Source organism: Onychomys torridus, chromosome 13 (genome assembly GCF_903995425.1).
Source record: "Onychomys torridus chromosome 13, mOncTor1.1, whole genome shotgun sequence".
Classification (NCBI taxonomy): domain Eukaryota; kingdom Metazoa; phylum Chordata; class Mammalia; order Rodentia; family Cricetidae; genus Onychomys; species Onychomys torridus.
The window spans coordinates 33036751-33060457 of NC_050455.1; the positions used below are offsets into that span (position 1 = coordinate 33036751).

General features: G+C 38.3%; 1 protein-coding gene across 1 annotated transcript in view; it reads left to right on the top strand.

The window, feature by feature from the left end:
* The window catches only part of Spink5 (serine peptidase inhibitor Kazal type 5), a 55757-nt gene that overhangs the window by 19229 nt on the left and 12821 nt on the right, over nucleotides 1-23707 (top strand). Inside the window, exons 8-20 of the mRNA XM_036204481.1 lie at nucleotides 407-534; nucleotides 1920-2007; nucleotides 2907-3034; nucleotides 4410-4491; nucleotides 5700-5827; nucleotides 6489-6537; nucleotides 9940-10067; nucleotides 13430-13517; nucleotides 14359-14486; nucleotides 15035-15098; nucleotides 18436-18560; nucleotides 21184-21277; nucleotides 22449-22576. Of these exons, the coding sequence (XP_036060374.1) occupies nucleotides 407-534; nucleotides 1920-2007; nucleotides 2907-3034; nucleotides 4410-4491; nucleotides 5700-5827; nucleotides 6489-6537; nucleotides 9940-10067; nucleotides 13430-13517; nucleotides 14359-14486; nucleotides 15035-15098; nucleotides 18436-18560; nucleotides 21184-21277; nucleotides 22449-22576 (1358 nt within the window). The remainder of the gene's footprint in view (nucleotides 1-406; nucleotides 535-1919; nucleotides 2008-2906; nucleotides 3035-4409; nucleotides 4492-5699; nucleotides 5828-6488; nucleotides 6538-9939; nucleotides 10068-13429; nucleotides 13518-14358; nucleotides 14487-15034; nucleotides 15099-18435; nucleotides 18561-21183; nucleotides 21278-22448; nucleotides 22577-23707) is intronic.

The following is a 23707-nucleotide window of genomic DNA, read 5'->3' on the forward strand; positions in this document are numbered from 1 at the left end:
GTTAAATTGATCTTGACTATGAAGTTCCATTAAAACAACCATTTTCAAAAGTTTAGTATTCTCATTCTGTTGGACTTGTGTGGGAAATACTGAAAGACCATTTTATTTCCCAGAATATTTGAAAAAAATAAGAACTGTTTTTAGTTTTAGGGAATACGTGTTAAGCCTTACTGTTTCCACAGCCCTTTTACTTAAAAAAAAAAAAAAAAAAGTACACCACACAGATGCTGCAAATGTGAGTTAACTTGGTAAAATTATTTGCTTTTAGATAACTCTCATTTAGATAGTTATGTTAATCAACATTCCCAGATTTGTCATTCTGTGACTATAAATCTATTATTCAAAATTCCAAGATTGAAGACCAGAAAATGACAAATACAATTGCTTGTTCCCCCAACCTCCAAAGGAACTTTGTAAGGAATTTGAAAACCAAGTGAGAAGTGGAAGACTCTTTTGTACCCGGGAGAGTGACCCAATCCGTGGCCCTGATGGCAAGATGCATGGGAACAAGTGTGCTCTGTGTGCTGATGTTTTGTAAGTAAAACTTAGCTACTCCTCAGTTCACTGAGAAAGTGGAGATGCAGAATGATGCATCAATGGGTGACAGCAATCCTGAGTCAGGCTTTTGGCCACTGTGATGTATTTGAACAGATTTACATCTTCCTAAAACCAAAAGCCCATCTGCCAAATGTTATATGTCTGTGTGTCTGAGTACAAACTAATACCATTGTCCAGTTGGAAAGCAGGTGGATAACATCCTCAGTAACACCTGTGAGTCCTGTGCCTTTGTGACCTTTTAGTGAACTAGTCATAGTACAGAATGGGGAAATATTTTATAATCAGTAATTAACTCAGTGTGTCAGGACTGATAGGACATTTTCAAAAATTCTTTACATTTGTGTTATCATCTGAGAATATAAATCAAAGGCCTAACTTACAACACAACTTATACAGGCCTCATTACACTTTCAGCTCCTCTGAGTTATGAACTTATGAACAAAGTCATGAGTTAAAAACTCATGTTTTGCTGTTTGTTTACTTTTTTTGAGAGAAGTCTATAGCCCAAGTTAGGCTGGAACTCATTATCTAGGCCAGACTACTCTCAGATTCATGACAAACCTCTGGCTGTAGCCTCTAACATACTGGACTTACCAGAGTGAGCAACCACATTGAGCTGAGTTCCACATAGTTTCTTACATGTTGTCTTAATGTATTAAGTTGTAGACAGCATTAAGATTGTCTCCCTTCAATAAAGCTTTCCACTTCCTTGTTGAAAATCAATCTTCATAATCCTTAGTTATGGTCTTTCATAACCATCATCACAATCAGCAATTACCTAGTTATTTCTATAATTATTAGTTGATTATTACTGTTCTCTCCAAGGCTATAAATTCTAAGAGAACAATGGATAGGTTGGTGTTGTTTTCTAGTGTTTTCCCAGGCTGAGTGCATTGTTGTCCCCAAAGTAGGTACTAACTGAATGATGAGTGAATGAATAAAAGTGTACATGAATGAAGATCCTGCTGCCCATAAGCTTAAATCTACCAGTGAAGCAACACATGTGTCTGTGTACATACATTTACATACTTCAAAACAGAATGAAAACTATTCAGCAAAATAAAATTCAACAATAAAAACACTGACAGATATAAAGCTTATTTTTATTTAGAGCCTGGAATATCTCCTTTAAAAAGCACAATTTAAAATGGGGAGATTTAAAAGAAAGAAAAATTTTATGCACATAAGTATGTACTTGTGTGCACATATATATGTATGTGCATGTGAAATAAAAAGACCTTTTTGGAAATATGAGGTACCTTAAAAACACCAGAAATCTCCATTGCTCAGTCTGTGTCTAGTGAATATTGGGCAACATGAAGATTCAAAACATTATCTCTTCGTTATTTTTTTTTCTCCAGCATGAGACAATTTTCAGAAGAAAAAAGTAAAGCAGAGAAAAAACAGAGAGATGCCGAAGAAAGAGCCAAAGCTAAAATGGAAATTGAGGTAAGGATTAGTGAGCCGAGCTAGCTGTGACTTCTGTTAAGATGTGTACAAGCATACTGCTTCAGAATGCATTGTCAATGTGTTGAAGTAGTCTTTCATTTTCATTTGTGATCTCTTCCTACCTCCCTCCTTCCCTACATCCCTCCTTCCCATTTAATAATCTAATTAACTTCTTTAAGTTTCATCTCAATTCACTCAAATTCTCCACAGACCTGGTTGTTAGTGTTTCTAAAAGAAAGACTTTATTATAAATATTTATCATGGTCTCATATCATAAGAGTGAAGCCTAAATTACACTCAATCTGTGTGTATTGTAACTGGTTTTCAAGGTAACCTTTTTTAGCTCTTTCAAAACCTTCTTATCATTACCCAACTAATTCTTAACTACCACATTCATTGAAATGTTAGATTGTCTCAAGAAGATATGCTAGTCACTGCCTCCATAACTATGACAATGATAATTTTTGAAAAATTTGGAAAAAAATTTCCATATGATTTTTCCTGATTATATCCTCAAAATAGAGCTCAATCAAAAGTTCTTAGAACTTTTATGAATCATTCTTTCCTTTGTACTAGCATATATTTAATTCAGACCCAGCTATATTTCTTAAATTTGTATATGGCAATTACTTATTCTTCCCAATTGTCTAGAAAAGGAAATTGAAGCATATTCATATTTATAATTATGAATATACTTGTTAGGTGTGTATGACTATGAATAAACTTGCTACATATGAACATTACAAGGATAGATTTGTAACTTTTCTAATGGCCTAAATCTTTAAAGTCTTGGTTTTCCTCTTTGATTCCACTTGTAAAGTTTCATTTATACACAAAGCTGAGAAATACAGATGTAGAACAAAGTCTCACACCTTAAATATCTCATTTTCCTTGTTAAGAAACGCTGCAGTGAATTCCGGGATCGTGCAAAGAACAGAACACTTTTCTGTACCAGAGAAAATGATCCTATTCAAGGTCTGGATGGAAAAACACATGGCAACTTGTGTTCCATGTGCCAAGCTTTCTTGTGAGTATGGAATTTTGAGGTGTCAAAGAAAGAAGACCCTTGCACATGGCCTAATAGGACCAGCTTGTTTCATTCATGGGAAACTGACTCAAAATAAGCAAGACAATTGAGTAAAATACGTGGAGAATGTTAATAACATAGAGCTAGGTGTATGTGCTTCCAGTTACTTGCTTTAAGATGCCTTATTTTCTGTTTCTTAATCTGGAGCCTTGTTACAAAATGAACCTGTATAAATACTGGAGGTTTCATGTGCAACCCATCTAGGCATCTAAGGGTTAAGTTCCAACACTATGATTTAACTGATTTAAGTTGCCCACAAATAAACATACCATACACAACCACAAACACCTATAAACTTACTGTAAATGGTATTTTACATGCAGTGAAATTCCTTGGCAACTTAGAGTTACTATCTCTCTTTCACAATTTAGACTACTACTCATATTATTTCACTGAACTCAAATTAAGTACTTGATTATATTTATAATACAAAAATATTTAACTTTTTGTTTTCATTGATAATCATATGTGTTTTAAATGCCACAAATTATCTGTAGATACAATATAATTTTGTTTTAAAAAGCAATTTGCATTCTTTTTTTAATTTTTTTTATTATGTGTTTTAATTTTATACATCAGCCATGGGTTCCCCTGTCTTCCCCCCTCCCGCCCCCGCCCCCACCTTCCCCCCAGCCCCTCCCCTAGCAATTTGCATTCTTTTAGTTTATCAGTGTGTGAAGATATATATATATATATATCTCACATATGTATACATATGTGAGATATATATATATATATATATATATATATATATATACATATATATATAATCATTGGTTTATATGCATCTGTCTAACTTTTGTAGTTTAGATAAAACAGCCATGCATGAACAATATATTTAAGTGTAGGTGAAAGCAAGAGGTACATGATGTAGGAGACAGACCAGAAACATGGGAGAAGGCATTGGTGCACTCTGATCTGGGAGCATAGCTGAGACCAGTCTGCCTCTGCTCTCCCCTGACAAGAGAAGATGTATCGGTGTGTTTTCTTAAGGTCTTTTTCAGCCTCTGGGTACAAGGCCACTGGTATCCCAGTGTTGATACTTCTTTGATGGATGCTGATAACCTTTTTCTCACCACAAACAGGAAGTCAGTAAATAGAAAGGAAGTTTACAGACCTCCTATTGCCACTGTTCTTTTGATGGGGGAAACTCTGAAGATGTTATAGGATCATAGAATATTGCAAGCAGTTTTGTTACCTCTTGTTATTACATAGTGATAAAGGGGCAAACTCTTCATCCCCTGGCTGAGAAGGAAGAAGGGATGATCAGTGTGAAAAATCAGTGGATCCCCTTTTTGCTTTTTTTTTCATTCAGTGAAGCAGAAGCTGAAGAAAAGAAGAAGGCTGAAGCTGAAACCAGAAACAGAAGAGGGTCTGAAGATTCAGAAATATATGCCGTGAGTGGGACCTACCCTTAACCCTGTTTGTCACTGTGCTGGGCACATCTGCAAGGGCTCGGCTGAAAGTCGTAATCCTTCAGTCTGAAATGAAGTAGAAATGAATGCTATGTGAGACTGATACATTCTTCCTGTTGAGAGAAAAACAGTGTAAAGTGAAAACTGGAATGTGAGAACTGGAATTTTCCGGGGAATCTCTCCATGTATGCTTCTTTTGATGGATTCTTGAAACCTCCTGAGTTAAGATTTAGAAACTCGATTTCATAAAAGCATGACTTAAAAGAAAGTTTAGCACTTATTTTGTGTGTGTGTGTGTGTGTGTGTGTGTGTGTGTGTGTGTGTGTGTGTGTGCGCGTGTGTGGGTGTGTGGTTACCCAGGAGCACATGTGGAGGAGGGTAGAGCTCAGAGGATGATTTGGAGGAGTTAGTTTTCTTCTGCCATGTGGGTTCTGGGAACTGAACTCAGGTCATCAGACTTGGTGATAACTGCCTTTGCCCCTTAGATTCTCTCAGGCCAGAAAGCATGATTTTTAAGTCTGAAATGTTGCAATACCCAACTCCATAGACTTGCATGTCTTCTCATCACCTATTGTTTTGATGATAAAAGTCTTCTACTTTTTCCCTAGGCTATCCTTTCCCTTACACTACCATTGAGATAATACAGAAACTATCTGCATATTGCCTGTCTTGCTTAAACTCCACACTGTAGGTCTAAAGAGATGACTCACAGGGACAGGGCCTGGGTGACAAACTTGACACCTTGAGATCAATCATTGGAACTTATAATGGAAAAAAAAATAAAGCTGGATGTGGTCCATTGTAATCACAACACTCCTATAGCAAGATGGGAGGAGAGTCCATGCCTAGAAAGGTGGACTTAAGCAAGAGCCAACTCCTGACAGTTTCCTGTGACCTCTGTGATGTGTGCCTTGAGACCTTCACACACACGTACACAGAGGTCATCAATCGCAGGAAATATTTCAATATGCTCAGCTCCCTATTTAAATATTCTCACCTCCATTCCAGCTTTATCACTTAACAATGTTTATGCTTCTTTCAAAGTTTAAAACTACTCTAGGGTAAGCCACTACTTACCCTAAAATTAAAGAGACCATCTCCATGAAGAAATAAATATCCACATTTTAGTGACTTTTGTGTTCTGGCAAAACATGTGTTCATTCCCTCCATCTTCCTCCTTGGTATTACAGAAGCTGTGTGATGGCTATCGCAAGGTCAGAAAGAATGGAGTACTATACTGCACCAGAGAGAATGACCCAATCAGGGGCCCAGATGGGAAAGTCCATGGCAATACATGCTCCATGTGTCAGGCTTTCTTGTGAGTGCAGCAGGGCCCCCTGGAGTTGTGGGGGATCTGGAGCATGGGAACTATCATGGGAAGATTGGGGGGGAGGGTCTTTAAGTGGAGAGAAAAAAATGCATTGTCTTCATCTAGGTATCTCTCAGCTTTGAGGGTCACATTTAAATATCAACAAACAACAGCAAAAACAAATGGAGAGTTTTCAGATTGTGACTATTATGATAGAAATAGCTGTAGACTAGTCAGGAAACACAGAGAAAGAAGTAATACATGAGATCACTTGTATGTGCAACTTCAAAAAATCCAGATGATAGTAGGCAGCAGAACATGGTTGCCAGTGGCTAGGATGGTGAACGGTGTATAGTGTGGGTGAGGAGATGCTGAATGAAGGGTACTGTTGGGTGGGATAGGCTCCTCTTTCATACCATGTCCTTGAGAGAATGGAGCCATTCTAATTCACTAACTAATAGATAGATAGATAGATAGATAGATAGATAGATAGATAGATAGATTGATAGATTGATAGATAGGTAGATAATACTGCAAGCTTGATGTGCAGGGCTTTGGAGTAGCCTAAGAAAAGTGAAAACATTGAACCATGATTCCACGACTATAATGGATCTTTGCTATGGGGATAGGATTTGTTTCTTCATAGTCTCTTTCTCCCCTTTTCTCATAGTATTCAAGAAGACAAAGCAAGAGCAAAGGTTAGAAGAGAAGCTGCAAAGGTAATTTTCTCAGACCTGCTGCTGCCCTGCCCTACAGTTTGGGTTCCACAATGGCATGATGTTCTGGTTGTCCCACTAGCATAGTGTTTGCTGCCTAAACTTCATGCCTGATGGAAACAAATGAAACCTTTAACTTTCACACACACTGTAGTCCAGCTGCTTGGGAGGCTGGTTTGAGCCCAAAAGTTGAAGACAGTCCTGAGGTATCTTTTTATTAGTTTGAAACCAGTGGCTAGTGGATGAGTCGGGGAGAGAGAGACAGAGTGTCAGAAATAAAGAGAGATAGAGAAAGAGAAAACACTTAATGCAAAAATGATCATGATTAGATGCTTCCAAAATGCTAACCTTATTTGATTATTGTTCAAATTTTGAGACTCATTTGAAGTGAAAATTCAGAGGGTCCACTCTTTTGTAAGGGATTTTTTTATAATAATAATAATGGTTTTTATTAGATTTAGTTCATTAGGCATGGATTTTTAATACTTAACATGTGCTGTTTAGTGAGATTAATTTATATTATCCATACCTTTAAAGTGTATCAAGTGGACAGTACAAGATTCCAATCATTCTAACTTACAATGTCATGCATGTATGTTGTCAGATTTGTCATGGGGAAAGTGCTACCCTTCTTAGCCCCAATATTATTTATTTTGGCTTTTCAATCACTCTTACTCTACTTCCTTTTTTCCACAATTTTACTGTTTTGTATATCACTAAGACAAATATGTCTGTGTAGATGACAGGTTACTTCCACCCAATAGCCAATTACATGATTTACCCAATGTGAATTTTTAACATCCTTGAACAGGCAAAACTTAAACATTATTTGGGAAAAGTTGTCATAGTTTAAACAATAACTGTTTTGTTAGCTGGAACTATCATTTTTATTAGTAATTCAGATCTTAAAATTTGATGTATGCATTGTATATGACTAGCTGCTGAGCCCTGTTAAGTACCCCCCAATGCTCCTAATACACTCCTTCTCTCCTCTCTGATTCTGTTGCTCTGGTTCACATCCACATGTTCCATCCCTAGATGAGGATCCCCTCCTGAAGATAGGTCAGAATCCCCAGACTTCAGGCTTTCTCTCTCCTTCTTATACAAACACTAATTTCTTAGCTGAAACATGTTTTTCCCTTTTCTTTCACAAAATACTGAACACAAATGATAGCTCAGAAATAACTTCAGTTCTTCCAGGAAAGCTTGTTCACTGAATCTCTTCCCCTGTGATATTTCATGAGTGTTACAGGCTGTAGCACACAGTACAACACATATACAGATGTATCTATTGGTATCTACCAGAATCTGAAGCCCAGTTATAAACATTTTCAGTGCTGATACATCTTTATATTTCTGCTACAAATGCCAGGGCCCTCAAGAACTCTCTTTCTTCCTTAAAAAACTGTAATTTCCCTTTATTCTTGAGACTTTCACATAGTATGCAATGGAATGTGATTTTATCCATCCTCTGTTTCTTCCTCTCCCTCCCCTTGTATGCCGCCTAACACACCCTTCTTGCAGCTTCATGTCTTTCCTTTTATTTTTCTGGTAACCCACTAAATCCAGTTAGAACTACCAATATATGATAGAAAGGTATGGGACCACTGACAAAAGCATGAGACCTACCAGTGGCTAAATCCTCAAAGAATAATGATTATCTCTCCCTTAGGAACCATCCACTGCCAATAGCTCCTTAATGAGGATGGAGCCTAGAGAAAACCTTGGCCTACTCTCCTGGACTTTTGTGCAGGCAACCACAGTTGCTTTGAGTTCATAGATATGATGGCCATGGCATATCCAACAGACAGCATTTCAGAGCAGTCCTTCCCATCCTACAGCTATTACAATTTTCTACCTCCTCTTTGGCGGTGTGCCCTAAGCCTTGTTAGGGAGGAAGTTAATTGGTGATGATGTTCCATCTAGGACTAAATACTCAGTCTCTTCCTGTAGCCACTTTGGCAGTTATGTATGCCTACTGCAAAAGGGAGCTTCTATTACCAAGGTTGAAGTCAGTTAGGTATAAACATAACTGTTTAGAAGCCAGTTTGACAACACAGCCACTTATTGAAATAACAAAAACAGATTCTACCTTGGGTCCTGTTGCTTCTTCAGCCATGGGCTTTGGACTGGGATTGTAGCACCAGGCATAAAATTCCCTCCTGTTGAACAAGCTTCACATCCTATCAGAAAGCAGTTAGTTACTCCATAACACTTGTACCACTACTGTACCCAGAAGTCCTTCTTGCCTGATAAGTGGGTATCCTAGAATGTGAATTGAGCACTAGGTAAGACCACTGATAATTTTCTTCTAGAAATCTAGACAGCATCTTCTGATACTATGAAAGCTGAGCAGCAGGAAGGTAGTTTCCAAGTCAGCTAGAGACTAATTTTCTATTTATTATAGCCAAAGTATGTGGTGTTTTTAACAAAAATCTTGCCATGTAGTTAGGATAGTAGCTAAGAGCAATGGCACTAGTTAGTATTGTTTTGGAGACTTCTGGGGCCTCACTGACCAATAACTCATAGAAAGGTACCCTATGTTTTGTACTGCAGTTTTTATTTAATAATGGAAACAAAATTGTCTGCCCATGCAGGGTAATTCTGTTCCAACTCTTTTTGTAAAATACTGTATTTTTAAATTAACTTACTCACTAGTGGGTTTTGAGAAAGCTTTTACACGCATATTTAGTAGTGCTTAACCTATCTACTACACCTTCCTCTCCCCAGCCTCATCTCCAGCCCCCATGCCCACTTAATTCTTTAACACCAAGTAATCCAGCCTCCTCTCTAATATTTCATGTGTTCTACTATCCCTTCAACTCAACTGATGATTTAATTGGGTTGTGAGGCTTCCATATGGCTTTTCATACAGCTTTTCTTTGGTTTAGCCCTCCCCTTATTCCCTGGTTTCCCACATATACCTGTGCCCTATCCTGATAAAGTTCTTTTACCCTCAGTGTTCAACCACTCTGTTTCTGTATTATCTATAACCTATAGTCTCCCTCCTTCAATCTGTACTTGCCCCAAAAAGGCCCCTTTCTGTCTACCTGGTTTCTTCTTTGATCCAACTTAATTGTACATGTGAAACAATGTATTTGAACCTAAGATCCTCACATGAGAGAGAACATGTTGCATTTGTCTTTGAGACTCCGAGTTATCTCCCTCCGTATAATTTTTTTTTCTGATCTGTCACTTACCCTCATGGTTTCTGTTTTCTGTACAGCTGAGGAGCCCATTGTGCATATGAGCTCTTGATGAGCACTTTGTTCTTGATGATGTATTGCCACATTATTATTTCTCATTTAATTTTTTTGAATCACTGAGCATTATTTATTACTCACAGTATGAAAAGATCCAAGAAGAGCAGTAACTGCCTTAAGATGTATCTTTTTCATTTTCCAGGAAATCTGCAGTGAGTTCCGAGACCAAGCAAAGGATGGAATGCTCATGTGCACCAGGGAAAATGACCCTGTGGTTGGGCCAGATGGAAAAACACATGCAAACAAGTGTGCCATGTGTGCAAGTGTGTTGTGAGTAGGCACCCTCATTTATTTCTCCATCTAATCATTCACCATTATTCTTCCCTGAGTTTGAGAGTCCAGGATGTACCATGGGCTGTAAGCTAGAAAAAAATCTTAAAAACAGATAGGCATGATATTAAGCAATAGTGAATAATAAAGTGACGTCATTTTCTATTCACTTCTAATTGAATAGCAATTTCTATTGTCTACTAATTATGTCAAGTGGCTGACTCATCACTAAGTGTTTATAATACTTGACTGTCTTCATTTACAACAAAAAGAAAGCACAAGTCTCAGATTGGATCAGGTGTTTTCTTTGGCCACTCTCCTGCCTCTGATAATCTATGATTCTGTGAATATATTCATATATGGGTTTTAGAAAGAAAGAAAGAAAGAAAGGAAGGAAGGAAGGAAGGAAGGAAGGAAGGAAGGAAGGAAGGAAGGAAGAGGGAGAGAAAGTTGGGGGAGAATTGTGGGGCTAGTATACAAGGACTGTTAAAATACTTGACCAAGAAGTGGAATATAGAACATTGTATTTACTGTTTTAGGGATATCATTACTCTCTGCCAGTGAAAGGTAAATGGAGGGCAAAGCCCCTAAAAGATAAGCCCATGAACTAAAATGCACAAAAAATGTCTGTATGTCCAGCTAGTCTAGGCCTTCTGGGACTTCCTTTTGCTGAGTGATATGGGTAAACCTGTTGTCAGAGTTCTTTGATGTGGGACAATATGGAAGGTGTCCCATTCTAGTTTATACTCCAACCATGATTCCAGCCCACTAAGATTCAGGAGCTACCTTTTGAGGCTGATAATAAGACTAAGCTCCAGCCGGGCGTTGGTGGCACACGCCTTTAATCCCAGCACTTGGAAGGCAGAGGCAGGTGGATCTTGGTGAGTTTGAGGCCAGCCTGGTCTACAAAGCGAGTTCCAGGAAAGGTGCCAAGCTACACAGAGAAACCCTGTCTTGAAAAAAAAAAAAAAAAAAAAGACTAAGCTCCTTGTTCTCCCTTTCTGTTCTTGATCCAGCTGGGATCTCCTGCTCCCCTAAGCTCTCTTTCCCTCCAACCTTGCCCTTCATTACTCCCACTGTCATCCAGGTTGTTCATGTAGATCTCATTCATTTCTCTGTCATTGGGCAATCCCTGTGTCTTTCCTAGGATCCCTTTTTCTAGGTAGCCTCCCTGGAGTTGTGTAGCAGTCTAGTCATCTTTGTTTTACATCTAGTATCCTCCTATGAGTGAGTACATACCATGTTTGTCCTTCTGAGTCTGGGTTACCTCACTCAGGATGATTTTTTTTCTAGATCCATCCATGTGCCTGCAAACCTCATGATGTCATTGTTTTTCTCTGCTGAGTAGTACTCCATTGTGTATATGTACCATATTTTCTTTATCCATTCTTCAGTTGAAGGGCATCTAGGTTGTTTCCAGGTTTTGGATTGGAAAAGCACAGGGACAAATAGCCAAACTAATGGAAGCACATGAATTATGAACCAAAAGCTGTGGAGCCCCCAACTGGATCAGGCCCTCTGGATAAGTGAGACAATTGAATAGCTTGAACTGTTTGGGAGGCACCCATGCAGTGGGACCCGGACCTGTCCTTAGTTCATGAGCTGGCTGTTTGGAACCTTGGGCTTACACAGGGACACTTTGCTCAGCCTGTAAGGAGGGGACTGGACCTGCCTGGACTGAATCTACCAGGTTTAAATGAGTCCCCAGGGGTGTCTTGGCCCTGGAGGAGATGGGAATGGAGGGGAGGGGCTGGGGGGAAGGTGGGGGTGAGGGTGGGAGTGGGGAGGACAGGAGAACCCATGGCTGATGTGTAAAATTAAAACACAAATGTAATAAATAAAAAAGGAGAAAAAATTCTTCCCCTAAGGCAAAAAAAAAAAGACTAAGTTCCTCTTGAAAGTTACCTCAAAATAAGTGTTGGGTGATTATCTTCAAATTTTGGACCTAGAATTCTTGTGCTGCATTACTCTGCTACACTTATCTATCTTCAGATTGTATATATGTAAAACACAAAGCTATTGATCATCTCAGTCTTCAGAGATTGGTCCATCCTTAAGTGTATGCCTATAATTCCTTAAGGAAAGAGACAGTATAAGTAGATCAATAGGAAAAGGATTGGCCTAAGGTTCATGAAATAGCAGGTTTTTCTTACTTGTTCTCATTGATGGTGATGATCAGATATAGGGAATGCTAATAATTTATGAGTTTTGAAATATCACATGGCAGTAGAAAATGGCAAGAATGAGGGTGAGCTTGTTGATCCATGTTTGGATCTCAGCCCTTGGAGGCTAGAGCAGGAAGATCATGAGTTTGAGGCCTGCCGAGACTACATGGCAAGACATTGTCTCAAAACAACAGCAAACACAAAAGCAAGACCTAGAATCTGAGGCTTGTGGTGGGCCTCATAAAGCTTACTGTCAGAGCTTACTGGACTTCTGTCATGACTGCAACTAAAATTTGAATTGTAATGTAATTAGCTCTGTTAAAATATTTAAATAGTTATTATATAGTGAAGGATTGTTTGTGTCATGATGGGCTCATCATCTGACTTGGCATCATTCCTTGCTTTCATTAATGATGCCATAGTTACTTGGGAGGGTAAAATTTCACAGTTTAGAAAAGAATCAAGGTAATGATGGCTGGTTATAGATTGAAGTTAGGGATCTACAGAAAATAATGGTAGCAGAGGTCCTTGCAAACTTATAAAAATGTGTTTCTTTGTCATTGTTACTGCATTTTAAGGAATGTAGTATAGATGGATTTCTTTGCATATGGTCCAAAATAATCACACCTCTTAGGGAAGATTCTTTTGTCCTGAAAACTTTTATATATATTTATTTTTATCATCATTACTATTATCGTCATTATCATCGTCATCATCATCATCATCATCATCATCATCATTTGTATGTGTGTGCCTCTGTATGTATGTGTGAGTGTGTGTGTGTGTGTGGGTGTGTGGGTGTGGGTGTATGGGTGTGTGTGTGTGTGTGTGTGTGTGTGTGTGTGTGTGTCTCTGTATGTGTGTGTGTGTGTGTGTGTGGTGTGTGTGTGTGTGTGTGCCTCTGTGTGTGTGTGTGTGTGTGTGTGTGTGTGTGTGTGTGTGTGGTGTGCGTACACCACAGTGAACATATAAAGCTCAAAGGACAACTCTTTGGAGTTATTATTCTCCTTCCATGGTGGGGTCCTGGGACTGAACTCAGCTCATCAGGCTTACACAACAAGCACTTGTGCCTGCTGAGCTGCCTCCCTGGTCCAGTGTCCAGGAGACTTCTGAGATTTGGTTGAGGGCATTCTATTCCTTCTGGAAATGTCTCAGAGTAATTGGACAAATGAATTTAGCTCTTGTTATCTATTGTAGCCTAATAGAAGAGGAAGAGAAGAAAAAAGATGACCAAGGAGAGAAGGAGAAGGTTGAGGCTGGAAAGTCGAAGAGAGAAGCAATACAGGTATCTGCTCCAGGTCATCATACCACATACATGCACAGTCATCATTCTCTTTGGCCAAATCACCAGTCTCAGCATCCTTAATGACTTTGCCAGCTGGGAGCATACATTTGAATCCTTGTGTCCAAGAAATTGTCTGTCTTCCTTCCTTATTACATTAATTTATCCTTATTTTATGATGTTCTACAAGCTGGACTTTAAGCTTTCTTATACTCCTTTCCTCTAGTGTTTCCTTATTTGGAAGGTCTCCTTTGTGAATGTGGTGCTGGTGGTAGTAGTTTCTCTCTCTCTCTCTCTCTCTCTCTCTCTCTCTCTCTCTCTCTCTCTCTGTGTGTGTGTGTGTGTGTGTGTGTGTGTGTGTGTGTGTGTGTTGCGTTTATAAGAGTGTGATTGTGCATCTCCTATGTGAGAAATAGAGGCCAGAGAGGAACAGTTAGTTATGACTTCCATGCTCACTCCCCAATACTGCAATACTGGAGTTACAGCCACACACAGACATGTTTAGCATTTTATGTGAGAGTTGAGGATTAAAATTATCTATTATTCTGCATACCACAAACTTCATTACCAATCTAAGATACCAAATTATTATGCCTTTTGTCTCTCATAGTTACTATATCAAAATAATATTTAATGTTCTATAATCATTTGAATAGCAACCATCTTATGTTCCAAATAATGTGTTACTTAAATCTGTGAACAAGGCATCAGCAAAAACTGATATCTGACATCACTTTGTGCATGTGTAACATTTTGTTGCAAGACAACAGTTTTTTTTGGGGGGGCGCTAAGATGGGGGAAGTTTTACAGTAGTGATTTGGTTCTCAAATCCTTCATTTGACAGGAGTTATGTAGCAAATACCGTCCCCAGGTAAGAAATGGTCGGCTCCCCTGCCCCAGAAAGAATGAGCCCATTGAGGGCCTGGATGGGAAGATCCATGAAAACACCTGCTCCATGTGTGAGGCCTTCTTGTAAGTACAATTGCAGCCAGTATGGCTGAGTGTCAAATGTGGGGGTGGAACAACCAGCTTGCGCCAAGACATTGACAATGAAGCCTGTCTTTCTTTGTGCTGAGTTTGGGGGGATGTATTTGCACCAAGACACACACTTACAGCACTTTCTTTATACTGCTTTGTACTGCACATGGTAGGGTCATGTGCTAATACCAGATCTCCCCAAAGTTGATGACATAAAATTGCTGGGTTTTGATTTCTCCATCTTTGAGGTGACCACCATGACTAATACAAAGGTGGAATCATTAGGTGATAACAAGTTGAAAATTTGTTAATACTTAATTATTTTTTCTAGTTGCTTTCTGGGAAGAAAGACAACTCTTTAGTTATCAAAAATGTAGTGGGAGATGTATTTGCTGTTGTGGGACAGCATTTGTGTTTATTTTTAAAGCAATGTTAAAAGGAAGACAAGAGAGATAGAGGGGAGTATTTATTTTCGTTTTTTTTCTCTTTAAAACACTATGGATTGGTGCTAGAAGTGATTCTTGCCCACCCTTCTCTTGCAGCCAGCAAGAAGCAAAGGAAAATGGAGCTGGTTTCAGAGTAAGGGCTAAAAGAGACATTAAAAAGGTAATTATCCTGTGATGCTCAAAGCACAATAGAAAGGTCAAGTTTTGCCATTTTGCTCTAAACATCACACAGAATTATTGAAGACTCTGGCTGGGAGGAAACATGGGATTCATATAGTCCAGAATTTGACAATAATTTTTGTTCTGACTGCATAGTTAAATTCGCTTACCAAGCAATAGTTTTCCATAAAACTTTAATCATATATTCTTAGTTTTAGTTATCTAGCCACTATATCCCACATCCCAGTCTTTTTTTTTTTTTTTTTTTGGTTTTTTGAGACAGGGTTTCTCTCTGTAGCTTTCCGCCTTTCCTGGAACTCATTTTGGAGACCAGGCTAGCCTCGAATTCACAGAGATCTGCGTGCCTCTGCCTCCTGAGTGCTGGGATTAAAGACGTGCGCCACCACCACCTGGCCACATCCCATTCTTAGTAACCAGGGAGTATATTATTTCAGTTTTGTGGCCCTGCAGTCTCTGCCAGTACTACTAACTCTGCAGCTGTAGCTAGAAAAACAGCCACAGAATCACAATCCCATTAGTGTGTCTAGATTCTCTTTGATCTTTATTAGAAAATGTCAGGGCTATGGGGGACAGATGGCCAAACTTCGATTACAGTACACAGCTTCATATTTACTTCGTTCTCAGATTGTGCAATGGAAATTTGAGCCTCGAGAGAATGAAGGATGTAATTACAAAACTGATGTTTTATTGGTATTAGCACCCATATTTTACATTTCTTACAAGGGTTAAAGTAGAAAGAAAAAAATACAATTTTAATGTAGGGTTCCTGACCCCAAACCCAGAAGTCTTCCTCAGACACTTCGCTTTATTTATTTATTTATTTGTTTGTTTGTTTGTTTGTTTATGGTTGTCAACTATGGGGGAGACATTTTATAAATGCAGCATCCCTAAGAAATATTTTTGGTGGTTCAGAATGACTGACTCAAGGTAACTTACTACAGACCATGGCAACTTCTCTGTACCCATCAAAGGCCCTGAGCACTAGAGTCAAATCTCTGAAGAACCCCTGAGTTTTGAACCTGGGCATTGACTTACTTACACACTTGAATTGCAGTCCAGTGTGAATCTGAAATTAAAAACAACACAAGTGTTTTAAGTTTCCAATGTCTTCAAGAGAAAGTCCTTCAATAGAATGCAGTTTCTGCCACCACATTAGCTTTGGCAGGCCTATTGTGTTTCTAATTATCAGCAATCAAGGGATCTGGGAATAAACAAGAAAGAAGAACTATGGGTGGGGTTGTGTTCTCCATCCTTATTGACTTTTAACTGGAGATAAAGATTTTAGAAGAAACACAAGAATCAATCCTAATTGCCACCAGTAAATAACCCTCTGCTATTAAGTTATTTGCTTTTTCTCTCATGTCTTCATATTTTAGACAGCCTACATTTTGTTTTTTGGTTTTATTTATTTATTTATTTATTTATTTATTTATTTATTTATTTATTTATTTTGAGCTGAGGATCGAACCCTGGACCTTGTACCCTGGGCCTTATGCTTGCTAGGCAAGCACTCTACCACTGAGCTAAATCCCCAACCTTGTCTTCATATTTTAGAGCTAGCATCTCTTAGGTACTTTCTAGACTTTAGACACCACTAAGCATTTACAAACAAATATTGACTACATAGTGTTCATTATTAAATTATGAAGTATATTCTTATTTCTACTGTGTAGGGAAGGCAATTCAACCACACTTAGGCTTTCTTGGTAGGAAACTGTAATTCTAACAATGTGACATAGCCATGAGCAGAGTAGTGCTTGCTGGACCACACTTGGGACATCATTCTAAATTCCTCAGAAAAGGAAGAGAATCTAATGCAACAGATGTTGTTGAAATGGTGTCATAAACAGAAAAACTGCAGTGTCTGGGCATATATGGCACTTGAGAGAGAATATGGGGAAGCATTTCTAATATGGAGTTGCTGGTGCTGTAGAGTTCTGTTCCAGTCTACTCCCATCCTGCCTTAACCTCATTTGCTCAGCTGGGAGCGCATTAGTCAAGGAACATCACTGTAGCTATAGCTTTCAAGGATACAAAAAAGATATTTGTAGAAAAGAGATGGGATTTCACTGAATTCCAATTACCCTCTCCAGCCTCAATATGAAGAAACTGGAGGAGATATGTACTGACTTTATCAAAGACTCAAAGCAAAAGAAGCTAAGAGGCCCATCTGTGAGGCCCACCAGACACTGAGAATCACTACAAGGAAACAGCTTGTATGGAGGGTCTAAGACATGGAGTTGTTTCCTGATTAGAATCTGCAAGCAACTCCTTATAGGAGTGGAGGTTGAAGCCACTATTGTAGATGCCAAAGCCAACTATTTAAATAAATTGACTTATCAGTTGTTGAAGAAAAATAGAAAGTTTTTTCCAAATATTGGAAGGAATCTAATTTGGAAGAAGAAAAATTTTCCTGAATATTTATTAATATTTCATCTTCATATGCTGCTTTCAAGGAACATATTTTATTAATTTAGGAAAATGAGTCTTAAATATAGGAGTCTCATAAGATTTGTTAAGATTCCAATACTCCTCAAAGCAGCACTGTAGCTAACTTGTTAGAATTATCTGATAGAAATTTCATTTGGGGATGAAGCATCTGGAAAGGTAATGGAACAACCACAGGTCTTTAAATAGAAATTGGAAAATACCTTTGTTATATATCATGCAAAAAGGATCAAGAGAGTATGGAAGATAAGTGAACTTTGAGGTTTTTCCTCATAATACAAGGTGTTTGATTCTATATGTATGCTATTTTTATTGCATTATGACAGAATAGAGATAAGCAATAAGCCCCTGAACAAGGATTATGCCCAGTCTTCAGAAAATGTCATTGAAGGGCAGTGAGATAGCTCAGGGATTAAAGGTGCTTGCCACCGAGCCCGGCAATATGAGTTCAATCCCCATGACCCACATGGAGGAACGGGAGAACTGATCCCACAAGCTGTCCTCTGACCTCCACACCTGAGTCATGGTGCACACACACACACACACACACACACACACACACACACACAAAGAAAGAAATGATTTTTAATGTAAAGGGAAATCCAGTTATTAAGAGAATCTTACATGCATATGGACTCAGACTCAATTTCAAAGTGGGAAAACCACAAAGCCTTTTATGGGTCTGATGTGCTTGGTAAGAACTGAATAATGCAATCACCAGAGGAGGGGAAATCCTTTGGTTCTCTCTCTCTCTCTCTCTCTCTCTCTCTCTCTCTCTCTCTCTCTCTCTTTCAGTGGCAAATAAGAAGCCAACAAAGTGACATATCTGAGACAATATTTAAACTTTTGAAATTCCCTTCTTCTCTTAGGACTGCAGTGAATTTCTGAGTCTTTTAAACGGTGGGGAACTTTTCTGCACACGAGAAAATGACCCTGTGCGTGGTCCAGATGGCAAGACCCATGGGAACAAGTGTGCCATGTGCAAGGCTTTCTTGTGAGTACAAGATACACACTCCATCTCCTACTGTGAGTCCAGAGAGTAGGAGAGGCAATAAGCCTACAGACTTACACATATATACTATTGTAGACTAGAGATACACAGTTCTATTCCTACTGTGAATGAAGAAAATGGGAAAGGCAATAGTCCGGGCAGACTTACACATATATAATATTATAGACCAGAGATACACAGTTCTATTCCTACTGTGAGTGAAGAAAATGGGAAAGGCAATAGTCCGGGCAGACTTACACATATATACTATTGTAGACAAGAGATACACAGTTCTATTCCTACTGTGAGTGAAGAAAATGGGAAAGGCAATAGTCCGGGTAGACTTACACATATATAATATTGTAGACAAGAGATACACAGTTCTATTCCTACTGTGAGTGAAGAAAATGGGAAAGGCAATAATCCGGGCAGACTTACACATATATAATATTGTACATGATATTACTTACATATGAAAGAAAGTATCTTCAGGTGAATCACTCTTCTTCATCCCCAATATTTATAATTCTAAAAGAAAAAAACAGTATATTATTAGGTTGTTACCTTTTGTATTAGTTCTCTCAGTAGATAATCACATCTTTGCTCATAAAAAAAAAATATCCATTGTCAAATATATTTCTTCTATTCTTTATCTTAGAAATTCAATTAGGAAGAAAATACACAGATTTTGTTTGTCACTCTGTACTGTATTTTGGGAAATATATTTCAGGAAATAAAGATAAGTAATGCCTCACACAGAGTTTGGAAGTACATCTAAAATACATAAGTCATTCAAGAGACATTTACTGAGCACCTACAGTATTCAGTGTGTGTAATCATTAGACAAAGATGAATGAGATGAATTCTCAGAAATTATACAACTTGGGGTTTCTTAAACTTTTGCCACTCACAACTCATTTTCCCCAAGAAAATGTTATTCTACATCTAAGCACACAAATCAAACACTTACTTGTAACTATCCTGAAGAACTTTAAATCAAATAATTATTTACTATATATTTAATTAGGAAAAATCAAATGAAAATGAAATATACAACTGTTCAGTTGTAAATTAAAAATTAAATCTTGCCTGAATATTTAATACTGCAAGACACAAAACATTTTCAATTTTTTCAAAGTTGATTAATATTTTGACTTTATCATCATCAATGCTGAGAATGCGATTTTGTATAAATAAGTCATCTTAAATGGCAGAAGTATACTTGAAGTCATTTCAGGAATTGTTTGAAATTTTATACTAATCTGAAGACAAAATTTATTTAAAAAATATGTTATGAAATACATACAAATCAGCAACTCATAGAGCAATTTCTAAAATCAAATACTCTAATATAATGTGAACAAAAGAGGAACTAGTTTGCTCCATCCATGTTGAAGAATGATGATAGATCATTAAAAGTCTTTAGTTCCCACAAAACAATGTTCCGGTATGAACATAAAACTTGTAATATACAGAAAAGTGAAATCACTGCAATTCCTAACTTGTAATAGTTTTGAACCTGAGCTGAGATCTTAGGCAATTTTCTATGGCATTGAGTGGCTGCCAACTCACAGAGTGGAAAGTATGCGTACTGTAAGTTCAAAACAAATGCTGCAGTGAAATTCCATGATGCCACATAAGCAATGACAGGGATCCATTGCCTGAGTCATTGGAAATTTGATATTTTGAGACAGGGTGTCTCTTTGAAACAGTCCTGGCTGTCCTGGAACTCACTCTGTAGACCAGGCTGGCCTCAAACTCAGAGTCACAGAGATCCACCTGCCTCTCTGTCTCCAGAGTGCTGAGATTAAAGGCATGTGCCATCACCACCCAGCTTGGAAATTAATTTTTGATCATTGCACATTCCAAAAACTTTAATGTTGTTCTTCAGTGAGGGAACAGCTAATAGAGTGTTTTGTGTGAAAATAGACCTGAACCTTATATCTGGGTAAGAGATATAAATGACAGGGCCATGGGAGAGAATAACAGAACTGCATACAGTCCAGATTAGGGAAACTGTGGTGTGTAAGGAACAAACATCTAGAATTTAGGAACTTTACCAAGTTTCAGTGTCAAAGCAAGGACTTAGACATCAATTCTACATGTAGTGAGGGCTGCAGAAATGTTTTGGTTAGGGGAGGAAATGTTAAAAATGTGGCTCATTTAGAAAAAAATGCATACAGCAACAATCAATACAAGACAATCTAACATTCCCTATGCTACTGGTGTGAGGGGACTGATGGGTGCCGTTACCCAGTGAGGGGCAACTTCAGGGAGGAAGGAAAATACATGTGGTCAAGCTGAAGGTGGGTGACAGAAAGATGTTAACAGGCAAAAACTTTAAGAAATAAAGTCAAAGGTCCTGAGCAAACATTTAGGAAGCTCTAATTACCTGGTGGTTAAGTATATGTTGTTTTTCTCTTAGTATGATGAAAACATAGAATAGCAAACAAAGAATTCCACATAATCCATCTATTATATTTTTTTCTGAGAAGAGAGTCTATAATACAGATGTTAAATAAACACTGATATATTCCATCTATATCCAATTGAAACATTTCATAGGCTCATAGAAATGTATTCTTCATTCAGTAAGCTATTATTCTCTCCACTTTCTGACTTTCAGCAAGAAAGAACATGAAGAAAGAATGAGGAAAGAAGAGGAAAATCCGAGAATCACTTCAGAGCATGGTTCTGGTGGTGGGAGACAGAAGGCTAAGGTGAGAGGACGCCCCACCTCACTGCATGAGAAGGCAGAACTCATGGCTGGTGGGATTGTGATGGGCATGAGGTAAAGGGAAAGGCAGAGTGCCAAGAGAAACAGGTCCTTGGAAGGACAGTCTTCCATCTCATCTTGGCCTCTAGGGGAAAGACATTAGCAAATTCTGCTGCTGTGTGACTCTTGGCTTCTTTAGATCTGGAAATAATTGGAGACAGAACCTTCCCAGTCTCCTGACGCCTTTTTAGGACTCTAATCTTGTGTCAATATTGATTCTCATAAGCGTCTTCACTTTTTTCACTCTTCCTTTATCACTGTGGATGAGGCTAAGCCTTTGAGTTATCTTTTCTACTGTCCAAAGCAGGACAGTCCAATAAAACAGAAAAGACTATGGGAACCTGTACAAGTGGTCCTTACGGTATGGACTTGTGAGATTCTGAATACGTTACTTCCTCTCTCTTATCTCAAAGTTCTCTTAAAGAGAAAGAGGAAAATAATTTAGGTACCTTGAGCACATTTGAGACATTTTACAGCGTGAGCATGGTATTATTGCCTGAGGTACAGCAATATTTCAAGAGATTTCTGCCACCTATTCACCTTTGTATGGCCATAAGGCCATCTCTTGGCTCCCAAATGCACTACCTGTGATAAAAATCCATCTTTTCTGTTTTTTTTTATTTTCTAATGCTTCTCTTTAGGACAATGAATTCTCACTCTCAGGAAGAAGACCTGTTCAGTCTAGTTGTCTGTCTTTTTCAGACAGTGAACCTGTCTGGTGAACATGTTGTGTTATTCTGGAGAAGGAATCACAAATTATGCCTAAATAAATAAATGAAGGAATGATTGTTTCATTGAAACATTATACATCTGAGCAAGCAGGAATGTAGATTTGGTCTTTAGTCTACTGTTTTTCTGACCTTTGATCTGTGCTATCAGACTTTAGCCACTGTATGATTTCCCTGTGTAAGTATTTAAACACAGTAAGGGCTATGAAACTAACCCTTTATCTTTAGAACATGGATGATTCTAGCCCCTTTTTCTTTGTGGACCGCAACCCTTGGTGATGAAATAGTTGCAAGGGTGAAAGGAAAGAATGTTTCTGATAGTGATTGCATCATGAACTTGGCAATAATAAAATAGACTATGTGGCCTGCTTTCTTCTACCTTTTCAGGAAGAATGCGCTCAATATTGGGAAAGCTTAAAAAATGGAGAACTCAGCTGTACGAGAGAGAGTGACCCTGTACGTGGTGCTGATGGGAAACCATACAACAATAAATGTGTCATGTGTAAAGAGCTACTGTAAGTGCTTCTCGTAGCAACTGCGTCTAAAAGACATGCATTTCTTCTGAATGAATGATTTGTCTCCTTTTCTATGGCTCCTTCTGTAAAAGTTCTTTCCATTAATCCCAATGGTCTTTTTTTCTTATGTTTCCTGAGGAACATAAGTTCAAGGAAGGCAGTTAACGAAATGGTTGATGGTCCTCATTTGCCACTGTAATACTGTGACCTCTGGGTGTCATCGTGATAGAAAGTTATTCATTGCCTTGACCTAATGAAATTTAATGATAGTCCTCTGTAGTAGCTGACCACTGTTTAAGAGAGCTAGTTTCTTGCCGCGTGTATGAGATATACTTAACTACAGAAACAGGAGTTGTTACTTCTGTTTATTTTCCCTTGGTTAATTATTAGAGTATTTCATGACATAGTTCAGCCACTTTGATTCATCCTATTAGGGTCAATAATACAGTTATTGCTAGTCCCATCTGTAAACTGAATAAGTCCTAGATGACCCTAAACATTAATGTCTCAAAAATTATTAAGGACCAGCCTGAATAATCTTCTCAGGGCCCCAAAAGAGAAGCTATAAGCAGTGTGAATTGTTTTCGGGAAAAGAATCTAAGTACACTGAGCTCTTTCATTGATTTATTTTATTCCTCTGGAATAAAATTCTGTCTACACAGCTTCAGTTCTTTTCTTATGCCTAGCTCCTTTCTTGCCTGATCTCTCTCTACATTTATCTGTGGTCCCCTCTAAGTTCTATCTTAATTCTACCATCTAGTTCTGCCCCATCTAGGGTCTCATCCATCTAGTTCTTTCCCATCTCAGCTCCTTCTTTCTCATCTTGTTCTTCTTCATCTTGTTCTTTCCCATATGGTTCTTCCTCATCTTCCATCCCATTCCTCTAGTACTCTCTTCTAGCCCTCCAATCTGGTTCTTCTCCATCTCAGTTCATTCCTCTCCAGTTCTTACCCCTCTAGTTTTTACATTTTCTTTTCTCTTTACCCACCTCATCCTCTTTTCTCTTCTCCATCTAGTCCCCCAAGTCTCTTAGGTTTACAGTTATATACCCATGTGAAGCAGAGTCACCAGGCTTGGATTCCCTCAGGGTCAAAAGGAGAGTCAATGAGAGCCACACAAAGGGGAAGTAAT